The following is a 23,155-nucleotide window of genomic DNA, read 5'->3' on the forward strand; positions in this document are numbered from 1 at the left end:
TCACCAACCAATTCTCCATGCGAGAAAAATGTTTAAAAAATGGAGGTGTGGGGGGTAAAACGTCTACAGGCAGGGACATTACAACAGGTGCTGCCCTGCAAACACAAAACACCCAAGCCGACCTTCTCAGCGAGCCAAATGCTTTTCAGCTAACCTAATGTTCTTCAATTATTGCTTCAGGGGCTTTTCGGTAACAAAAATGCTCCTTCGCCTTGGCCCTGCCGTTTTGGGCCCATACTTTACTACCGACAGCGTGTCTGACTTGTTTATCTGGGCGCACCCAGTCATCTCGCTCGGCGACCCAAGAGACCACGTTTCCTTAAATCAGAGCCCCGTGGACTCTGCTCGGAACTACATTACCCAGCGGCCCCCGCGCCCTTCGCAGGAAGGACGTCTGCGCACTAAGATACTCAGTTCCAAGTTTGGAGCTTTTAGCTGCCAGCCCTGGCCCATCATGTAGCTGCAGCACAGCCTTCCCTAACGTTGCAACTGGGGGAAAAATCACTTTCCAGTCTGTTTTGCAAGGTGTGCATTTCCATCTTGATTCCCTGAAAGTCCATCTGCTGCATCGGTCAAGAGAAACTCCACTTGCATGAAGATTGCACGCCTGCAGCTTGCATCTTTGTTGCAAAACTAGCTACAGAAGAGAAGCAAGGCAAAGTCTTTTGTGCTCCCCTCCCCCATCAAAGGAAAGGGGAAAATGTCTCAGTCGAAAGGTAAGAGCCTATTTGCATTACTTGCAAAAATGCAAAGGGTTGTGCATGCATTTATGAATGCATGGATGCAATTTTCGCCTGGCGATTGCATTTTTAAGTTTGAGGTTTTCCACAGCTCAGTTGCATTTCCTGTTTAGTATGTGTCTTTTTTTTGCAGACACAGAGAGTTCCTGTAAGGCAGGGCTTGCAGTTCAGCTGTGCATTGACGTTATTTGCATTCTTCTGCTAGGATTACTGAGCTCTTTTTGCCTTTTGCACAGTCAGGAGAGATAGAGCAGGTTGGTAGCGTCTAAATGTGCAGTGCTTTATATAATTGTAAAATTCTTTAGTATGCACGCACATTGTAAGTAATTTTATGTGCAACAGGAATACAAACTTTTAAAAAGTCTGTAGGTGAAGATGAAAGGTAAAAGTTGAGTTAAACTAGTAGGAAATTAATGTAATCTTATATTCCTTTGGGAATAAACCGTTGCGGTGCCAGTTTTTACCTAAATTTCCATTGATACCGCTTTGAACATTAAGCAACTTTTGATTTTTAAAGGAAGTAAAGGTGAAGTGTGAATGATAGCATGTTACCAAAAAAAAAAAAAAACAACAACCCAGACAAGAAGGTCTTTCTCTTCTGAGATTTTGCACCGTGCACCAACTGCTTATTGGCTCGCAGTATTTAGAAGCAGCAGTGAGGACATACATGTTTTATGTCTCCCCATTTGAGAGATGCTTTGCATCTCAGGGGAAAATATGGGGAGAAAAACTGTACTTGTAAGCATTACACCAACGTGGGGGGACTGCGCCGTTTCACTGAAAATCAATGAAATCTTTTGAGTGTGTACCTGCATCTATTTAGTCAGCTATAAAAGGTCAGAAATTCAGGGTTATGGTGGTTTAAAATTTTTTTTTCTTTTTCTTAATTTTTTTTTTAATGCAGTTGTATTTTGCAGGCTTAATGTTATATTGGGGAGGGGATTAAAAAAAATTCCTGACATGGCATCAGAGAGCCGAGAGGGTGCTGGCAGGTGCCACTAGGACCCTAAGTCACTTGTTTCAGAGCAAATCTTTCTTCACCGTAGAGAAAGCATATGCCATATGAGAATGTATGGGAGGAGGAGGTGAGTTAGGTACAGGTGAGTGAGGCTACCACGGACACCACATGCATGGGGAAGACCTGGTGAAATTAAAGTGTCTTGTGAGCTTTCTGCCATGTTTTTGGAGTTGTTGAACCGCCTTTTAATTCTACCTGATGGGAATCCTACATCTCAGACCAAGAAGGAAGTGATCTATGTTCATAAGAGTTCGAAGCAGGGCTGTGTTTTCCTTGACCATTAGGGGAGAGTGGGAATCTGGAAAGCTCAGAGTGCTGAAGAACCTAGGATTTGGCATTATGAAGGACAGAGGTTCCTTAATAGAAGGAAAACCTACAATCTCCTGAGCAGAGAAATAACAGCTTAGAATGGGCATGCCATGCTTTGATGTACTAAGGAGCTGGCATCTAGTTACTTTGTATGTGGTATATACTCATTCATTCAGTTCAGTTAATGTATGTATAAATGTGTGTGTGTGTGTGTGTGTGTATTCACGTATGTGTATGTAATATATAAATATAAATATATATATATATATATATATATGTATTACACAGTATTTGGAGGCATACAAAAATATTTAAAATGTACTTGTTTCCTTCAAGGAACTTACCATTTAGAAAGCATGTATGCAAATCATGATACTACAAGATAATTGCATAGATAGTGAAAAGAAATGGCCCAGTTGGAGTTTAGAGATGGCAGTGATCTCTTTGGGAGATAGGAAGATTTCATGAAGAAGACGGCATTATGGTGATCTTATCTTTGGACCTTAGGGTCCAAAGTAAATCAGGTTACCCTTCCTTTTCTTTCTTTTCTTTTTTCTTTTTGGCTCACTCCTAAGATATCTCTGTCCTAGCAGAGCAAGTTTCTGAGTTGGGAAAATGAAAGGTATTAGCATGACATGCTTCCATTCTGAGAGCGCCCACTGTAGATGGGATTCGGGTGGTTCTTCAGGTTGGCTCCTAGTTAGCCACATGGTTTCCAGCATCGGGCCCTCTTTGGAAGGTGCATCTGGTGTGAACGTGAGGTTCCCGTCCAAAAAGCAAAAGATCGATAGAAGTGGACGATCATTTCAGAAGCGGTATAGGAGCCTTGGCCTGGACTTTTAAGTGTGGAATTGGCCTAATTCAGCCATGGTATTCTCGAATGGCCAAGACATTTTTCGCAATACCAAACTGCTTTGTAATACTATAACCAAATGGAATGGGAGGCAGAAGTGAAAGGTGGACACAACCTCAGAGTATTGAAGAATTTAACAACACGTTCAACTCAAAGGACCCTTACGAACTTTCTAGATCACTATAATTCGGTTTCACAGACCTCTAATTTAAGGCACAGCAGAGGCAAAGGAATTATAGAGTCCCTGGGAGCTGGAATAACTGGGCTGCTTCTTTCCAGCCTTACCGGCAGTCAGATTCCGAGAAAGAATTTCTTAAAAAGAAATTTTGTTTTCCACAGTTGTAACTTTAGGTGGTATGCTTTTCAGCTTGTTTATATTAGCTGTCTGGGGTTGAGCTGACATTTTTTCAAATATTAAAGTGGTAGAATGCCTTTTGAGGAAATCTGAAATGTAAGTGAACAGGAAGGGCACCCAGAGAGGGCAGGGATTCCTGCACTTTACAGGAAGACAGGCTACAGGAAAAATGTGTCCTCTGCATTACCCGGGAGAGAGACACTATTGTTATTAAGCCATGATGATTTCAGGGAGGAAGGGAGAGAGGGAGGTCGGGCGGTCTGGCATCTCCCAGTTCACCTGAAAATATACAAAAAGTTTGACTGTGTTGGAAATACCCTCTTTCTCACTTCTCCCTCTTTTCACCTTTTAAAAATGTTAGTTTACCTTAGTTTAAGACAGTAATAGGTAAATCATGTCGTGAGAAATGCACGTAAGGCACAATCTCAGAAGCATGTAGGAGAGTGGCAGGCACTCCTATGGGTTCTTTTCTTCTGTAATTCATCCCACCCTGGGAAATGAAATGTGTAAATTTCTCATTCTGTGTAAATTCCTTTGTTAGGTTGTACCAGACAGACTTGTCATGCTTAGCCTGTAATCTGAGCCAGTATGTTTTATAACCTCGTCCATCTCAGGACACAAAATCAGAATAGCTACCTTGAGTTTCCTAAGCTTGTTTTGTATTGGTGTGGCATTCAGCATTTCACAGGACGCTGTATATTAGCTGCAGGGCCTTTGAGGGGGTCTCTTGGTGGAAAATAAATGATGGAAGAAAAGGGCTGAGATTTGTAATATTGGAACTACCTTCCGTTGTTTTTTTTTAATATCTGAAAGAATCTATAAGGAATACTTTTAAACCAACAGAAAAAAGTACACAAATAATATTTGTTCATTATAGAAACATTTGAAAATAAAGAAAAAGAAAATAATCACAGGTGACCACAGTATACATTTTGGCATATATCCCTTTGAACTTTTTTTTCCTACTCTGTGTGTAGGTGTCTGAACAAAGCTACAATGTATATGAAGCTAATATCTACTTAGTTGCCTTTTGTTTCACTTACCTTACACTGACGACTATTTCCAAGTGAATGAATATTTTTCTGCATTCATAATATTCAGTTCTATTTTATTTATTTCAACAGAACCTTCTTGTTTATTAATTTTCAATACTATGAGGTTGCCATGATGGTCGCCCCAGTGGGTACGTTATTCTGTATATTATGTTCTCAGACTAAATTCCAGGTTCTAGATAGTGGATTTTTTCCCCATTGTCGTTTTCTATTCCACCTTTTAAAAATAGCTAATTATTATAAAAATGATATATGCTCATTGAAAGAAATTTCAAGCCAAAGAGAATTTCATAATAAGAAAATAAAGACCACTTGGAGTCACCCCGTCCAGAGCTAATTACCGTTAACTTTCCGGTAAGCATCTCTTTGCATTTGTACATCCATCCATCCATACTTATATGCACACACATAGGTGCTATTTTACACGCTCTGTTACACGCTCTATATGATACTCAGCAACTTGCTTTATACTCCTCCTTCTATCTTGGCTATCTTTCTACATTTCCACACAGTTATCCCATTCTTTTAAATAATTGCTTATTTTAATTTGTAAGAATGTAGCTATTTAATTAATCTCCAGTTTGGGCTTTCACAGAGTTCCATTTTTTTCTTTCTTTTATGCAGCTATAAACAAAATGCAAGGAATACCATGAACATGCATCTTTGTACATTTGCCCAATTATGTCTTTAAAATGAATTCCTAGAAATGGAAATGCTAGGTCAGAGGGCATGGACATACTGCCAAATTGCCCTCCAGAGAGCTAACACGAATTCTTATCCCCACCAGAGGTTGGGAGTGTGCATTCTCTGGTTTAAACATCATGGTACATCATGCCAAATCAACTGCTCTCCAGAAAGGCTATGGCTACTTTCCTTCATCCTACAGGTATCACAATTTGGAAAAAAAAAAAAAAATCTTTGTCAATTTGATAAAAGGTGTTAGTTAACACTTTATGGTCAGTTGTGTTTTTTAGTAAAAAAAAAAAAAAGGAGTTGGATGTTCCCCTTTTTTTGACATTTGTGTTTTATGTGTTTGAATGTTTTTTTCTCATAAAATGTATCTTCAACTTTTAATTTGGGGGTCAAATTATTTCTAGAGTTAGTCCAGAACATTCCAAAATTGCAAAACTTAGGTAATCACGGGTTGAGAGTTGGATCCTATGTGTCTCAATTATGTTGGTATGAGCACTAGGTGTTGTATGTAAGCGATGAACCACGGGAATCTACCCCCAAAACCAAGAGCGCACTTTACACACTGCGTCAGACAATTTCACAGTGAATTATGTTAAAAAAAAGAAAAAGAAAAAAAGTAGTTTAATATCTTGGTGAGTTCTAATTTTAATTTTAACTTGAATTTAAGTAAACATCACATATTTCATAAATTCATTTTGTTATACTTTCTATAGCTATCCAGACCTGTATGAAAATGTTAAGAAAAATGTAATGATCTGATTAAAATTCCAGTCTGGGAAATAACTTGCTTCTGGACATTTCTGCATTTTCAGTTAATCTCTACAGGCCAAAGTAGCTTTTCTTTAGTTTTGTAAATAATTCTTACACAGCACCTGGCTGTGTTCTAGGCACTGTTGCAGAATAATTGCCTTATTATTATTATTATTATTATTATTTTTTGAGCTTCATATGCAATCATGTGCATCATAAAAGGTGGTTGACTTTGGCTTATGAGATTTGTTAGAAGAATTAAGGCTGGGGTCAACCTTGATGACCTCCCAAATTATGTGTCAATCACAACATCATCTTATCACAGCCTTCTTTAGTAAAGCCGTTATGCACGCTGATATTCAGTGATCGAAATTAGAGCTACGAGCTACAAACGGAGTTTTATGGTCCAATCATCTCATTTTACAAATGAGCAAGCTGAGGCTTTGAGAGAAAGTGATTTGCTTGTAGACAGAGCGAGAGGTGGAACTTCATGTCTCCGGATTCAATGTCCGAAAGTCCTTTTCACTAAACAACACCCAAACACTACTAATCCACATTTATCAAGCATTTGTTTCTTCAGAATCTTTAGCATTTTTCACTTTTTTTTTTTTTTTTGGTTTTGCTTGTTTTTGTGGGGAGCAGGCTGGCAAAGAGCAGGGCAGCTTTACAGCTCAAACAGCAGGGGTTCTTTTTCCAAACCCAAGAAATGGTGATCCATTTGTATCATGGTGGTGGGGCTTCTTACCAAGTCTCTGCCAGGGGATATTTTGCAAATACTCTCATTTTAATTCCCAGTGCTTACACCATACAGCTGCAAGTTTTAACCACTGTAATTGTTATTTGCCTTTTATGGACAATCTCTGAAAGCCCCTACTGGGGAGCAAACATCTCTTCTTGTACCTCTGTTGCATTTCCAACTTGTTTTGCATTGTGCTTATAGTAGGAAGCGCTCCATAAATGTCTGACAGTTAAAGTATTCTTCGTCAGTGGGGATCTTTATAATTTCCCCCCACATTTCATAACAGGTTTGGAATTAAAGTATAATGCAATTTTCTCCCTGTGCTTCCTTGTTTGCATTCATATTTCCATTACAGCTTTGCTGTATGAATGCAAGAATAGCATACTTAGCAACTTAGATGGCCAAAGATGTGTCATTTCTCCTACCTGTGTCCTCTGGACAGCTTTAGAGGTTGCCTGATCCTTGACTAACTTTTTCTTTTAAAAATATGCCGAACTAAGATGCGTCGTCTAAAGACTCCAGTGGGATAGAGTGAATTCCTCCATTCTGTGCTGGTTTCAGGAGCTGTTTGTAAATTACCTCAGCACTTGAGCCTCTGAAGGGTTGTCAGAGATCATCTGAAAGTTTTTAACAGCTGGCTGCCCTATGAGAAAACAGGGAACTCTGCACAGACAACCCCCCAATGTGACAATTCTCCACCTCCTCCTAGCCCACCGCCACTGTCGCTGCCGCCCCTGGGACTTGTTTTCCGCCCTGTGTCCTCATAGAGTCTGCCTGTCCTGAGCTGGTCTATACAGTTTGATATGCAGCTCGTATAACTCCTCTTTCTGCCCTGAAACGATTTTCAGGTTACAATGTGAGTTGCTTTTTGTGTGTTATGCTTCTGAACTTCATATAAATCCTCTGGGGATAGATACTATTATTGTTAATTCACAAATGGGGAAACTGAGGCTCAGGTGAGCTAACCAACTTGCTGCTGGCTGGATAACCAGTACATGGCAGAGACAGGATGCAAAGTCAAGCCTGTCTGACCACAGGGCCCATGATCATGATCAGGGTAGTTGTAGACTTTAGCCCCACCTATGTTTAAGTATAGCCTGTGAGCTAAAATGGTTTGCACGTTAAAATTTTTTTTAAGTTTATTTATTCATTTTGAGAGAGAGAGAGAGAGTGAGAGAGGAGAGAGTATAAGGGGTGGGGGGAGGGAGGGCAGAGAGAATGGGAGAGAGAAAATCCCAAGCAGGTTCCGCACAGCATGGAGCCTGACATGGGGCTCGAACCCACAGACTATGAGATCATGACCTAAGTTGAAGCTGGATACTGAACCAACTGAGCCACCCAGGTGCCCCTGCACATTTTTAAATAATTGGGAAAAACAACCTCAAAGAGTAACATTACATGACATGTGAAAATTATATAAAATTCACAGTCAGTGTTTACAAATAAAGTTTTATTAAGACACAGCTATGCTCATGCATTTATATGTTGTCCATGACTTCTCTCCCCCCAACAATGGCAGCATTGAATAATAATGATGGGGATGGTATGTCCCACATAGCCAAAAATAGTTACTATTTGGCCCTTTTCAAAAAAAACATTCGCTGACCTTGCCCTGTATGACTTTATTCAATCAAGTAATGGAATCTTTTCGTGATGAGGCTTCCATATTACATTCCTCTTTGGCATTTCATTGGAAGTTGTTAACCTGGGCAACTACTGCGCCAGCAGTCTCTAGGGCCCAGCCCACAGGAAATGTCTGAGTGGTGCTTCTCCTGGTTATGAGATTTGTAGGCCATTGCTCATTTCCGCCAAACTGAGCTACCAGTCTCCGGCAGCCCATCCTGGGGTCCTTTCCCCTTAGCTGTGCTCTTCCTGTTTGCTTTAGATTTCTTTTCTTTATATTCCCTCCCATTGAGAAGCTGTTCATTTGTTCTTCCCCTGGTCCCTTCCTTCTCCTCTTCCTGATCTCACATTTTGTTTAAAAAGCAAATAAGGTAAAAATAATTCCTCTATCACCACTGCCTGGTTTTCTTGATTATTATCATGGCCCAGCCCAGGAGGGCCACCATTTCTTCAGTGTGGAGAGAAGATGGAAACCTGACTCCCTCCATAGTCAGATCGCCTCCATCTTACCCAGAGAGCTTTCTGCTTATCATTTCCTGCAAAGGTTGGAGCTGTTTTATCATAGTAACTCCCCCAATCCGTGGGTGGACAGTTTTGTTTGGGGAATGAGCACCCTTTTGCTTACAAAGTCGCTTAAATGGTGGGTATTTTGTGGGGAAGAAGGAAGATCCTGGTAGGCCCTGGGAGAATGAAGGAAACGTCATGTCTCCAGATTCGATGGGGAGACATGGGGATGGACCCAGAGTAGCTTCAGTAGGATGAGCCCAGATTTGTCTACCATATCCAGAATGAGGGAAGTCTAAGTCACATACAGGGGAGTGCTAGAATTTCTAGCATCCTAGCATCCTACATCTTACCATGGATGCGAAGGATGTCATTCTCCCCTGACTAGGGTCTGCTGAGGTGACGCCCCATTTTGTGCCTGAGCAAACTGAGGCCGGAGAGGACAAGGAACTTGCCTTAGATGGCAAGTGTATCAGTGGCAGAGAGGTAGCTTTCATCACGGTCTGTCTGATACTAGAACCCGAGCTCCTGGCCAGTCCACTTGAGTTGTCACCCCATAATAAATTTGTGAACCCATTACCCAGAAGACACATTGGTGGAAACATTTTGTTTGGGGAATTTTGCCCACTCAAGAAAACATGAGTGGATTCCATGGGAATCTGTATACACCAGGGCTAGGTATGGTAATTAGGAGGGGCTGACCTATGTCTGTCTATATCGAGGTTCCTTATAACATGTCCCTTTAAGCCTCTGTTGATCATGGTCGATACCAAGTCTGACTCATTCTGAGTGTTGAGGTTGAATTCCAAGTACAAAGTACCCATTGGTAGAAGGAAGCTGGTTGCAACTGGTCTACTGATAGATACTGGTCTGTAGAGACAGGACGTTAATGTTAAACATCAGTAATGAATATTGATGCCATTAGCTGTCTTACAGGCTGTAACCAAGCAGATCCAAACCTTAGGTGTTTCCCTGCACATCTAAGTTAAATTTTTTAAAATAGTAGTAAGAACCTTGGTGCTCCAGCTAGGTAGAGGCATGCTGTCACCCCTTGGTGGCTTAGTGATTTCCTGTATTCCTGGTTATTTCTGTGTACATGTAACAAGTGTTGTTTCCTTGAAACTGTGAGTGAACTACATTTCCACTGCTTTCCTCTTGTACTGGATGGTGTGGAAGAAATTAGAATTCTCTCTTTTTGTGGTAGAGGAGGCAGCCGGGGGAGTGGGGAGTGAATTTCCCTTAAACCACTGAATTCTCCCTCTGCTTCCTCTCCTGCCAAAGCAGGACAGTCATACCTATGTTTCAGCGGTTTCCCAAGATCCCATGCGGAAGCCATGGGAATAGATGGTCTGGATGTTGAGTGACAAGTTATTTATTCCCTTCCTCGATTCTCGCTGCACCAGTCCCACATGGGGGGGAATGAGTTAGAGATAAGGGTAAGGCGAGTATCTGAAGAACCAACCAATGGGAACAATGGTCAAGAGTATGGGAATTATTTTGGAGCGAGTGTGCAGAAACGGCCTCTCTGTGCTCTTTGAAATCTTTCCAAGCATATTCTCCCGCTTTATTTACTCCTTCATGCTCCCCAAACTCTGTTGCTATTTGAAAAACATAAGCCTGGAGACTCTGAGCATACCTAAAGAGAGAACTTGGATAAGGGGCTTGCCCAGGTCAATCCAACCAGTAAATTTTGGATCCGTGGTACCATTTAAGACATTGTGCTAGGTGGGACTGGACAGAAATGCATCCCCCTCTGCTCTGCTTACTAGCTATGAGCCTTGAAAAACCTACTTCCTGTCCAACTTCAGCTTCCTTACCAGCTAAATGGAGAGGCTGACACTCATTCTCAGGATTGTTATGAAAATTAAACAAGGTAATGTATGTCATGTGTTTTGGCTGGTGCGTGGCATTCAGTTATTCAACAAATATTTATTGAGTACACTGCTGGGTTTGAGGCATTTTGCTATAGCAATCTCACTATGAACATAAATTTGCTCCCCTCTTCCTTTCTCTCTAGCCCTAAGAAGCTTCTAGTCTAGTAGGACGTAAGACACGCGTAGAAATGTGTAGAACAGAAGCTAGAATCCTAGATATGCTCAGAAGACAGAGTGTGAGTCGGGAGGTCCTAGGGACGAGAGGGAGAGCGGGGAAATATTTACAATGAGCGTGCAGGTGTCGACATGAATTTCAGAGTTGATGAGGAGATTGTGCCCTAGATCCAAAGGTGGGATGGAGAAAGGAATCTTGATTTGAAGGATCCGGGGGCACCAGTAGAAGGTTCTCTAGGCAAAACAGTTCCTTGGAATAAAAAAAAGATGCCCTAGCAAAATCTCTGAAACTTAAAAGACCTCACTTGTGTTTTCTAAGAACTTCCTTTTTCTTACCAAGCGATATGCTGTCATTATTACTTACGATCACAATAAGTTAATAAATGGAGTATATCATATCTCATACTTTCAGTTTTTTTCCCTTTAGATTGTGGAAACTCCAGGAAATCCAGAGGTTAATAGTTAAACAAGTATATCATATCACCTGGGTTTATAGGCACACTGTAATTATATAAGCAAGCTGTTGGTTCAATAATCAACATCTAGCTAAGTCAGGGAATATTTTCCAGAGCATGGCCACAGCTGTAATTTTCATTTTTTATAACCTGCCAACCTGCCTTTTCCATTTCTTAGTGCTTTTCCTTTTTCTAGAATCATCAGCAGTCAGTTAAGGAGGAGGAAACTGTTGAATGTGTTTCTGAATTTACTCTCTCTCGCATGATATTGGATACTGGCAAGCGAGTCCATAAATGTGTGTGTGTGTGTGTGTGTGTGTGTGTGTGTGTGTGTGATTTTTAATTTCAGAAAAATTCCATTTAAAATATAAAGAGATTGAAATAATGGATAGGTTAAATTCACTTGTCTTTCATTATATTGGCTTAAAAAACATAGTGACCTATAGCTCTGGAGCCCATAGTAGGCTGCTTCTTAGTGTAACTCGTGCTTAGTCACTTTCTTTCTCCTCCATGACCTCATTCAAGTCAGGGTCAGTAGAGTGGGTAAGGTGGGCAGGCTGACTCACTCCCAGCCGGGACCAGGAAGGACACGGGGCACTTTTTGCCTCACCTCGCTGTGCGGTTAAAGAGCACGTGTGACCCAGCCAGGTGATAGGACCTGACAGCTATAGCATCTCATTCGATGGCTTGCCAAGTCTTCATGCTTGGGGCTTTGTTCCTGAAGGAGCCTCCATTGTTATAGGTAAAGTAGAAGACAAAATTGCAAATTTAATTCTGGAATTGATTGGAAAATGAGATTGAGAGCTCTTGATCCATTAGTGTTAGAATAACATTTCCCTCTTACATTAGGGTTAGAATAACTTTTCCCCTTCCCCAATTTCAATTTTTTTTGATGTGATCTAAGGACAAGAGAGTCAGTGCTGGTTGAGTAGGGGGTCGGGGATGGTCGAGAGGGCTGGGGGTGCCGAGGACCATATATTTTTGGGTTGAATTTGACAAACGTTGAACAATTAAGTTGTCTGCGCCTTACACTGTGCTGTATGAATACAAAGATGAATAGAATTCCATCTCTCCCTTCAAGAAGCACACAGTCTGGTGGGATGTATTCATTTTCTAGGGCTACCAGAACAATAAACACCAATCGGGTGGCTTACGCAATAGGAATTTATTGTCTCAGAGCTCTGGAGGCCAGAAGTCTGAGGTCAAGGTGGTGGCAGGATTGCTCCTTCTGGGGGCTGAGCTCTTCTCCTAGCTTCTGGTGGTTAGCTGATGCTCTGTGACATTCCTCGTAGGCTTGTAGAAGCATCACCCAGATCTATGCCTTTGTGCCCACGTGGTGTTCTCCCTGTGTGCATGCCTGTGTCTAAGCACCCCACCCCCCACCTTTTTTAAAGTTTTTATTTCTTTATTTTTGAGAGAGAGAGAGACAGAGAGAGCAAGGGAGGGGCAGAGAGAGAGGGACAGAGAGAGAATCCCAAGCAGGCTCTGCACCATCAGCACAGAGCCCAATGCTGGGCTCGAACCCACGAACTGTGAGATCATGACCCGAGCCAAAACCAAGAGCCAGACACTTACCTGACTGAGCCATCCAGGTGTCCCTAGATAGGACACTGGTCATATTGGATGAGGGACCCACCTTAATCTCATGTGACCTCATCTTAACTCATGATATATACAATGACCCTATTTTCAAGTAAGGTTATATTCTGAGGAACCAGGGGTTAAGACTTCAACATAGTAATTTGGGGGGGGGGACACACAGTTCAGGCCATAACGTGGGAAGATAAACATATCGGCACCCACGTGCCACTCCCTGTGATCTGCACGTAAGTTTTGGTTCAAGCCACAATGAGGACACCAAGGAAGGTGAAGACTATAACTTAACCTGAAAAGACAAAGGAAGCAGTTGGTAGAGAGAAGACCTCAAACTGGTACAATGGAACTTTCAGTGTGGTTCTTCTCAGGAGAATAAGCGAGTGAAACAAGAGGCTTGCCATCTGGTCCGTGAGCAAACTACCTGCTCTTTCTTCTGATTTTCTATTGTTAATGACAGACTGGATGCTTCTAAATCGGGGGGTGTTAAATTGGAAAACATGCGTGCTCACGCACACGCACACACACGCACACACACATGCTGTTGCCGTACTGATTTCCAAAACGTAACTCATGTTTAGAGGGAATTCTACTAAACACTTTTAGTGGCTGTCACAGGCAGCTTTCATGGATAGAGAGATACAGAGATGGTGTTTGGAGGTTAGAGAGAAGAGGGCACCCTTCCCTTTGTAACAAATGGTTCTAGTCCGCATGGGATAAAGCTTAAGAGGGAATGAGAGTGAGTAAGAACCAAGGATCTGTAGCCAGGCAAAGCTTATTTTTAGAAAAGGCTTGTAAGCCTTTAAACAAAACAAAACAAAAAGTGTACTACTGGGTGTTACCGAGCTCTTAAATATTGATTGTTAACAAAAGGTGTTTTCAACTCTCTGTATACTTACTGGCGTTAATAGCTTTATTTTCTTACTGTGGTCAGAGTATGTTTCACATAAAATCATGGATAAAAATACCAGGATCAGCTTGGGTAGGAGGGGACAATATGAGATGAAATTGTCAGGGGTGGTTGTGTGAAGCGATCGGGGGGTAAGGTCAGTGGGAAGGAACTTTCCTGGCTTAGAACAGATGTCCATTGGGGCATCTGGGTGGCTCAGTTGGCTAAGCATCCAACTTCAGATCAGGTCATGATCTCGCAGTCTGTGAGTTCAAGCCCTACTTCGGGCTGTGTGCTGTTAGCTCAGAGCCTGGAGCCTGCTTCCGATTCTGTGTCTCCCTCGCTCTCTGCCCCTCCCCCACTCATGCGCTGTCTCTCTCTCAAAAATAAATAGTAAAAAAAAAATGAAGAGAGAAAAAAAGAACAGATGTCCATTATCTGTCACATTGCTCTGCCAGGGTGTTGATGGTGGCTTGCTTCAGGTATGGGGGGAGCACCCCAGAAAAGAGCCACGGAAAGAGAAGGCATCCCTCCCAGCCAGGTGGATGGTCCTGAGACAGACGATCCGAGTGGCAGAAGGACAGGTGGGCAGCAGAAGTGAGGCAGAAAGTCAAGTATCCGGTGAGTCAACATGAAAAAGGAAGAAAGAAATAATAAGCAGGGAGATCAGCTGGAAAACAGGGATCAGAGAGGGAACGGGTCCAAGAAACCAGGGTGCAGAATTCAGGCAGGAATGTGTGTGTGTGTGTTTCCTCCCGTGTTCACCCTGCATATCGGAAATAAGCGATGCACTTCACCTGTTTCTTGCAGTTTTGGAAGCCGTCTTGATTCCCCTGGCTGTTGTGTGATGCACTCACACAAAGCCTGTGGAGGTAGGGGGTAGAAGGAGACGCGGAAAAAGAGCAGTAGAAACTAGGTTGGGGCTTGTCTGAAACGAGCCCAGACTTATCTCCACGTCGAGTACCTGCGCGCAGCTCTAAGTGGGACCAACAGAGTGAGAGGAAAACAGGAACTAGTGAATCAGCTGGACTGTCAGGCCCCTGGGTCTATAGACAGAAGCCAGCTACTGGTTTTCTGTCTCAGGTTAGGGGGTGAGCACGGTCTCCCATTCCAAGGCGAAGCTGGGAGGAAGACGTGTTCGGTGTTGGAGGAGAGCTTGCTTGTGTGTTCTTCTGTCCTAAAACTATGTCAGGAGGGGTGGAGAGACCCCATGTTTGCCGAAGCAGTGGGGCAGGGTCGAGAAACTGGTCCGATTCTTGTTCCCTTGGATCCTGCATTTCTGTCTTGAGAATCCATATCCGGTAAGAACTAGTCATGCTGGCATGCCTACTGTGTGCGAGGCTCTGTGATGAGCACTTTGCGGATCAGCTCTAATTTTTCTTCAAAACCTGAGAGGTGGGTAAAAGGATCCCGGTTTTACAAAGCGACTCGGAACGCGGGATTAACAACTTGCCCAAGATCAGAGAGTTTGTGCTTGCACAGCTGGGGTTTGAATCTGGTTCATTTGAATTCCAAAGTTCATGTTTTTCACTATGTAACTGCCATGGCAAAGGAATAATAAAGGAATCACTTCAGTTACAGATACCTACCTGATATGTAATAGGTTATAAAGACAGAGCAATAATGTTAATGGGAAGATGCTTATGACCCAGGAAGAATGGATATAGACCCATAGATGGGATGATTACAAATACGGGTAGGTGTTTGTGTCTTTGTGTTTGATTTTACCTCAAGTCAAGATGTCTTTGAAAAAAAATTTTTTTAATGTTTATTTATTTTGGAGAAAAGGGGAGGGGCAGAGAGAGAGGGAGACACAGAATCGGAAGCAGGCTCCAGGCTCTGAGCCATCAGCACAGAGCCCGATGTGGGGCTTGAACCCACGAGCCATGAGATCATGACCTGAGCTGACGTTGGACGTTCAACCAACTGAGCCACCTACATGCCCCAAGTCAAAATGTCTTTCTTAGGGAGGGTTTCATTGAATCCACCTGTAGGAGATACTGCCGAGCCCGGTAGGAACTACGAAATACATTTTCTGATTCTCTGCTTGCTGTCTCTTTGAAGGCACCCTCTTTCTGTTTTTTCTTGGAGAGTCTTTACTGTTTTCCCCTGCAGACTCATCTGTGCAACTTTGTAGTTTACCTGCCATTCTTTGATTAGTGACAGTCTCTGGGCCGAGTTTGAATTCTCTATCTTGCAAAAGAAAATGATGACTGTCATGAAGGGTAGTTGTTGGGTTTGCTGGCTCTGAGTTCAGGTGTCCCTCTCCGCGGACGTAGCGGGTAAGCGTGAGGCCCACTGCTACCCAGAGCTGCCATAAGAACGGGTTATCTGTAGGCATAAGTAAGACAGAGAAAAATGGACTGACCTAATTAAGCACTCAGGGAGGAACTGCAAGAGAAAATGAAAACAATGAACATGGCCACCTAGGCTTTAACTTGAGTGGAGCTTTGACAGTATTGTGACCTGTGGTGTTTCAGTCCTCCTTTTAATAAAAAAGGCATTATAAATGTGCATACTCTTAAAAAAATTTTTTTTAACGTTCATTTATTTTTAGAGAGACAGGACAGAGCGTGAGTAGGGACGGGCAGAGAGAGAGGGAGTCACAGAATCGGAAGCAGGCTCCAGACCCTGAGCCATCAGCACAGAGCCCAATGCGGGGCTCGAACTCATGCACTGCGAGATGGTGATCTGAGCCAAAGTCGGACGCTTAACCGACTGAGCCACCCAGGCGCCCTGTAAGTGTGCAGACTCTTAATAATAAGGGACTTGGTTAATGAGGAAGGGGATGCGTCACCTCAGATTCTCTCATCTTCTCTTGTGAGTGGCAGAGACTCAGACCCTCTGGGCCGTCCTTTGTTCTGTGACGGGTTTGCCTTTATAAGAGGCAGTGAAAGGAGCAATACAATAATACCATCTGCTGGACAGACTGAGTCCCTGCCCTTGAACTGAAAGAACAGCACAGAAAAGACACGCTGGTGCTGTCTCTGATGGCTAAGTGAGAAACATAGGATTAATATTCTGATGACGTGACAATGGCCCAAGTGTGTGGTACAGAGAGTTTGGGCAATGGATTCCTGGCAAGATGTCGCGAGTTTCCAGGCATGGGAGGTTACATCTAGCAAAGACCTTAGACCTCATGTAGGTTGCACACCTCATTTTATAGATGAAGCAAGTATGACTGAGAAAGATTAAATAAGTGATTGGAAAGGCCGAGGTGATGGCAAACTAGATCTGGAGACAGATCTCCGACGCCCACACCCGGATAGCTCTTAGCATCCCAGCTGCATCCTGACACAGAGCCAACCTTTGGCTCTCTGGGGAGCCCTTACACTCTTCCTATAAAGACAGAAACTAACCCCCGAGGCTTAAAGATAAAAAATAAACAAGAGCGCTGGGCACAGTAGAAATCAGAACCTCTGTTTGTTCAGCGGGGCATCAGATGATTGAATGGGTCTGGTTCAATCATGCATGCAGCCGTCCATCCATTTATTCATTCTCTGAACGTTTATTAGATGCTTCACTGTGTGGTTCATGGCTAGGCACCAGGAAGCATGCGGAGAGATGATTCCTACTCTCAAGAAGCTCACATTCTAATGGGGAACAGATGGGTGTGCCGACGGTTGTGATTTAATGATAGCTCAAAGGAAGGGCGATTTGTCTGCTTCGATCTTTTTTTTTTTTAATGTGTGTTTTTTTTTTTTTTAATTTTTAACGTTTGTTTATTATTGACAGAGAGAGACAGAGCATTAGCCTGGGAGGGGCAGAGAGAGAGGGAGTCACAGCATGGGAAGCAGGCTCCAGGCTCTGAGATGTCAGCGCAGAGCCCGACGCGGGGCTCGAACCCACAAACCGCGAGATCATGACCTGAGCTGAAGTCGGACGCTTTACCGACTGAGCCACCCAGACGCCCCTGTCTGCTTCAATCCTGCAAATGACTGGGAGAGTCGGAGATTGGGGTGGGGAGTCCAAGCGCCTTCAGCCCTGGTCTGTGGGGCAGTGTAAGGAGCTAGAAGGTGTCCGGACATCCTCAAGCTCTGGGTGATCGGGATGTAGGGGGTCATCTGCCAGAGCAGTGAGAGATGATGTCGGAGAAAAAGGCAGGGGCTGAGGGAGGGAAGGCCTTACAGGTCCGAAGGCGTTCATTGCCTGACTCAGATACAGAGTACAGAATAGTACTGGGAGAGGGTTTCTTCCAGCAGCTAGATTAATATAATTTTGCATTTTAGACTCAACTATGCATCTACGTCCCTTAGCAACAGGTCTTGTTAATATTCTGAGCTTGGTATGAAGGGGAGAGCCAAATTAGCATTGAAAAGCTTTCCCTTGGCAAGTGTGCGACAAACTTTTCTTTATCAGTTAGGAGAAAAGAAGATATTAACACTTATAGGGATGAGAGTTTGCCCAGGTTGATTAGTATTAGTGGTTTTCTTTACCATTTGATGACTCAACTCATCATGACATTTTGTTGGCATTTCGTCGACTTACACTTGCGTCTGTCCCACCGGGCGTGCCTTAAGGTCTGATGATAGAGTTTTTATTCATCTGGGCATGTCTCCCACCTGGCTTTTTTTGGTGTTTTTTTAGCTAACTAACGACTTTCGTGCCAAGGCCCTGGGAGCCTGCCTCCCCCTTCCTTTGCTTCGTCCGTGAAGTCAAGTGAATGCTACTCACATTGGAGGGCCTGTCGTCCTGGGGGTCTCACTGAGCAGAAACCCCAGCCTGTGTGCTCTAGAGCTAGAGATGCCTGCTCTGGACCTTGGAAGTCAGTCTTGATCTGTAGAGTAGAATGCTCCCTGATTCCAGAGGTTTACGGAAGTGCGGGAGGCAGCACCCAGGTGACGATGAAAGGCAAGACCAAGCCTGAGGTGGTCTCTCCAAGGGTCACAAGCAGCTACCATTATTTTTGTGTTGTTGTTCAACTTTTTTTTAGCTTAGAATTTCCAAAGTCTGTATCCACAGCCTCGTACGGTTCTTTGCAACAAACTTCGCAACAGATCAGAGGAAAAAAAAATCAGCTGTTTATCTCTATCTTTCATTAGATTTGTGATCTCATCTACCTCGTCCAACCTCCTCGGGCCTCAGTTTCCTCTTCTTGAAAGTGAATGGTCCCTACCTTCTATTGTTTTAAAGAAATACCTGATTTGATTGGGAGAATGCATTAAGGCTGAAACATGGGGAGAATTTAGAGATACAGTGCAAATACAGAAGCATAAATACAATTAGTGAATGTAAGCGGATGAAGTATTTCAAACATTTTACCTTCTGCCCACTGCCATTGGGCTCAAGAAAACCATCCATGGGGCGCCTGGGTGGCGCAGTCGGTTAAGCGTCCGACTTCGGCTCAGGTCATGATCTCACAGCTTGTGGGTTCGAGCCCCGCGTCGGGCTCTGTGCTGACTGCTCAGAGCCTGGAGCCTGTTTCAGATTCTGTGTCTCCCTCTCTCTGTGACCCTCCCCCGTTCATGCTCTGTCTCTCTCTGTCTCAAAAATAAATAAACGTTTAAAAAAAAAAAAAGAAAAAAGAAAACCATCCATGCTTTTGTTGATTTTGGTAGAAGCTTGGAAGAAATGAACTACTTAGCCCCTACTCTAATAGTAATCCAAATTTATGTATAACTGGACTCCTGTACATTTTCAAAAATGCATTTATCCATTTTCATTCTGCCAAGAATAAAAGGCAAAGCCTGGAGCTCAAGGAACAACTTTGTTCTTTGAGTGATGGTTGTAAACGTGAGGCTGGGTGACCGAGAAAGTTTATGAAGTCTTAAAAAAAAAAAAAAAAAAAAAAAGGAGAGAATCAGCTTTATAGGTTGGCTTGGATCCAGTGTTCCTAAAAGTTAAAAAAGAAACCAAAAATACATTCCAGTCATTTGGGATTGATATGAAAGAATAAAACAGGTGTGCTTCTGGCAGTGTTCGACTGTTCGACTACAAACAACACTTTAAAAGAAGTATACAGCTGTCACACTTCTCTGTCCTCTGAGGAGATTTTGTTCTGGAAAGATAACACGTTTGCAAATTAACAGATCCCATCTAAATCCCTTCCCTTTTCCCTGGAGTTCTGCCACTCCAACCCTACCCCCTTGCTTCCTCTTCCTTACTGTTGGAAACGTTTGTCAGTAGGCAGTTTTTCACATGAGAATTAGTGAAGAAATGCTATCATATATTTTTAGTTTTGTTGTAATGACCCTACAAGAAATATTTTGTGTCTGTTTTTTATAAAAATGACTTGATGAGGGCTTTTGCTCTGGGTGACTGTAGATTGGGCCAGAAGTTGCAGAAACACTTTTCTGCCCTGTTGGCTGGTTTATTCTCAGAGCCAGGCTCGGTGCCTGGTGCCTAGTAGGTGCTCAGTCAGCACTGTCTGAATACATTGTTTATTAGCAGTGTGCAGGGTTGGCCTTAAAACATGTAAAGTGAACTAAGGTGGCCTTCGGTGGATTCATTTCTCAAATGAGAACTTCTTTTCACACCTGTCGAATCCACCTGTGTCTTTATCTGGGTATGTTTTTTTTTCTTTTTATTATTGTGATAAAATACACAGCATAGAAGTCACCATTTAAATAAGTATTAAATTTTTTTGAATTTATTTTTGAGAGAGAGAGAGAGAGAGAGAGAGAGAGAGAGGCAGAGAGAGAGGGAGACACAGAATAAGAAGCAGGCTCCAGGCTCCGAGCTGTCAGCACAGAGCCCGATGCGGGGCTCAAACTCATGAACTGTGAGGTCATGACCTGAGCCAAAGTTGGACGCTTAACCAACTGAGCCACCTAGGCACCCCTAAATAAGTTTAAAGGATACAATTCTGTGGTTTTTATTTTGTAGTCACAAGGTTGTGCAACCATCACCACTATCTAGTTCCAGAACATTTTTATCTCCACAGATGGAAAGCAGTCACCCCCCCTCCCAGCCCCTGGCAACCACAAAGCTACTTTCTGTTTCTATGGATTTGCCTATTCCAGATATTTCCTATGAATGGAATCATACAACGTAAAGCCTTTTGTATCTGGCTTCTTTTACTCAGCATCATGTTTTCAAGATTCATCCATGTTTGAGCATGTAATGGTACTTCATGACGTTCTGTGGCTGTATAGCTTTCCATGGTATGGATGCATTTTTATCCTTTCTGTATTTCCCATCAAAAACTAATGTCTAGAGAACTGTATAAGAAGTAGGTAATAAGTTACATCTAAGTATAACTAACAGAACTTAAATTAAAAAATCATCCAGGGGAATTTGCACTGTTCAAGTGGAAAACAGCTTAAACTAAAGTAATACATTAAAAAGTTTTTTTTAATGTTTATTTATTTTTGAAAGAGAGGGCCAGAGGATGAGTGGGGGAGGGGCAGAGAGAGAGAGAGAGAGAGGGAGACACAGAATCTGAAGTAGGGTCCAGGCTCTGAGCTGTCAGCACAGAGCCTGATGCGGGGCTCAAACTCACCAACTGTGAGATCATGACCTGAGCTGAAGTCAGGTGCTTAACCAACTGAGCCACCCAGGCAGCCCTAAAGTAATGTGTTTCTTTTCTTTTTTAAAAAATTTTTAATATTTATTTATATTTGAGAGAGAGTGCACAAGCAGGGCAGGGGCAGAGAGAGAGACAGAGACAGAATATGAAGCAGGCTCCAGGCTCTGAGCTGTCAGCACAGAGCCCAACGTGGGGCTTGAACCCACGAGCCGTGAGTTCATGACCTGAGCTGAAGCTGGACACTCAACCGACTGAGCTACCCAGCTCCCCCTAAAGTAATGCATTTTTAATGGTGAAATTTCAGGGTTGGGGACAGGGGATTTTTGAGTAAGTGAATTACAGATTCATGAATATCTGACTTCTCGTAAAGTCAAGGCTACCCATGGCCATGGGGCTGGAAAAGGTATTGAACAGAATAGATGGGCACAAGGTTCAGATCCTGGGCTTGTTGTGAGTGAACTGTGTCACCTGCATTTTCTTGGACGTGGTGTTTTCTGTTTGGTGTTTTGGTTTGCTTTCGAGTAAGGCTCTTTGCTAAGCTCTTTGACATGCATTATCTCATTTAATCCTCACAAAAATTGTGTGGAATAGGTATAATTTTTATCTACATTTGATAAGTAAGGAGTCTGTAAATGATGAGGAGTAGGAAGACTAAATACCATAGCTGAAGTTTCACTTCTAGTAAATTGTGGGGGCAAAACCCAAACTCACGTCTGACTATCTTTAGCATGAGCTCATAACCAACATATGGCAGGGCTTGGCAAACTGTGGCCCATCGTGTGTTTTTGTACAGCCCAAAAAGCTAAAATGGTTTATACATTTTTAAATGGCTAAAAAAAAAAAATGAAAAGAATATTTCATGCCACGTGAAAATTATGTGGAGTTCAAATTTCTATCTATAAATAAAGTTTTATTGGAACATAGCCACACTCATTTGTTTACATACTATATCTGCTTTTATGCTACAATGACAGAGTTGATTTATTGGGATAGAAACTATGGCCCACAGAGCCTAAAATATCTCCTCTCTGGCCCTTTATGGAACAAATTTGCTTTTTCCCTCATTTGTAAAATGGAGGCAGGGGAAGAATTCGATTAAATTATTCTTAAGGTCCCTTTCAGCTTGAATGTTCTGAGAATTGCAGAGAAAGTTGTTTGTGTCTGCTTTCCTGTGAGGTCGCCAGCTCTCTCTGCCTTCCTCTCTCTCAACAGATGAGTTTGCCTCTTTGCTAAAAATGACCGAGCATCCTCCCTGCTGCGGGCCATCTATCCATGCCCTGACCTCACATCTCTGTCTGTATCTATCCTGTCCTTGGTTCATCTGTCTTGAGTAGTCACAAGATTACTATTTGTTAGGTGCCTGTGGTACTCAGGCACTCAATGAGGCTGTGAAGAAGGCTCAGAGATGATAGAAAGTCAGATATGTTGTTTTCAGTTTAGAGATGTGAGAGCTGAAATTTGGGGAGTTCACATGGTTTCCCCAGGACGCATCAGTTTGTAAGTTGTGATGCTGGAGTGTGAACCCCAGGTCGCCTCTTTCTGATCCTAGGGCCATTGCTACTCTTGACTGACATTCTCTTTGCCCTCTGTGTACCTAGAGTTATCTCCCCCTCACCCCGCCCCTGCCACTCTGCACCCCATTCCTCAATGTGTACCCTCTTCATTTCAACACCCCTCTTTCTAATGTTCTTTTTTGTATCAAGCTTGCATCCTGAGAACAACGTTCCCTTCGGCCAGCTGTTCTGACTATATCTGCCAAGCCTATCTGAATCCCCACCCATGTGGGATTCCCCTCCCCTTGGGTGTGTTTAAGGCAAGACAGCGTGAATTAACTCTGGTTCTGCCATTTGCAGATGGCATGACCTTGAACATTTGGCTAAACTTCACTAAGTCTGTCCGCATCTGTAAAATGGCATAATAGCAACCACAGAGGCTTGACTTGAGAATCAAATGAGCTCACTACCATGTTGTACGTGAGCGTGTTTAGCACCTAACAGACTGAGAGCTGTAGCTTTTGGTCTTCTCACTGTTACTATAAAACAGTATTTTCCACCCTATCACTCAGT

General features: G+C 42.9%; 1 protein-coding gene across 1 annotated transcript in view; it reads left to right on the top strand.

Moving 5' to 3' along the window:
- Nucleotides 1-434: 434 nt before the first annotated feature.
- MAP2K6 (mitogen-activated protein kinase kinase 6) overlaps nucleotides 435-23,155 on the top strand; it is a 114,155-nt gene continuing 91,434 nt past the window's right edge. The window contains exon 1 of the mRNA XM_049636419.1: nucleotides 435-716. Coding sequence (XP_049492376.1) covers nucleotides 701-716 — 16 coding nt within the window. The 5' untranslated portion in view covers nucleotides 435-700. The remainder of the gene's footprint in view (nucleotides 717-23,155) is intronic.

The sequence above is a fragment of the Panthera uncia genome, chromosome E1, assembly GCF_023721935.1.
Source record: "Panthera uncia isolate 11264 chromosome E1, Puncia_PCG_1.0, whole genome shotgun sequence".
Classification (NCBI taxonomy): domain Eukaryota; kingdom Metazoa; phylum Chordata; class Mammalia; order Carnivora; family Felidae; genus Panthera; species Panthera uncia.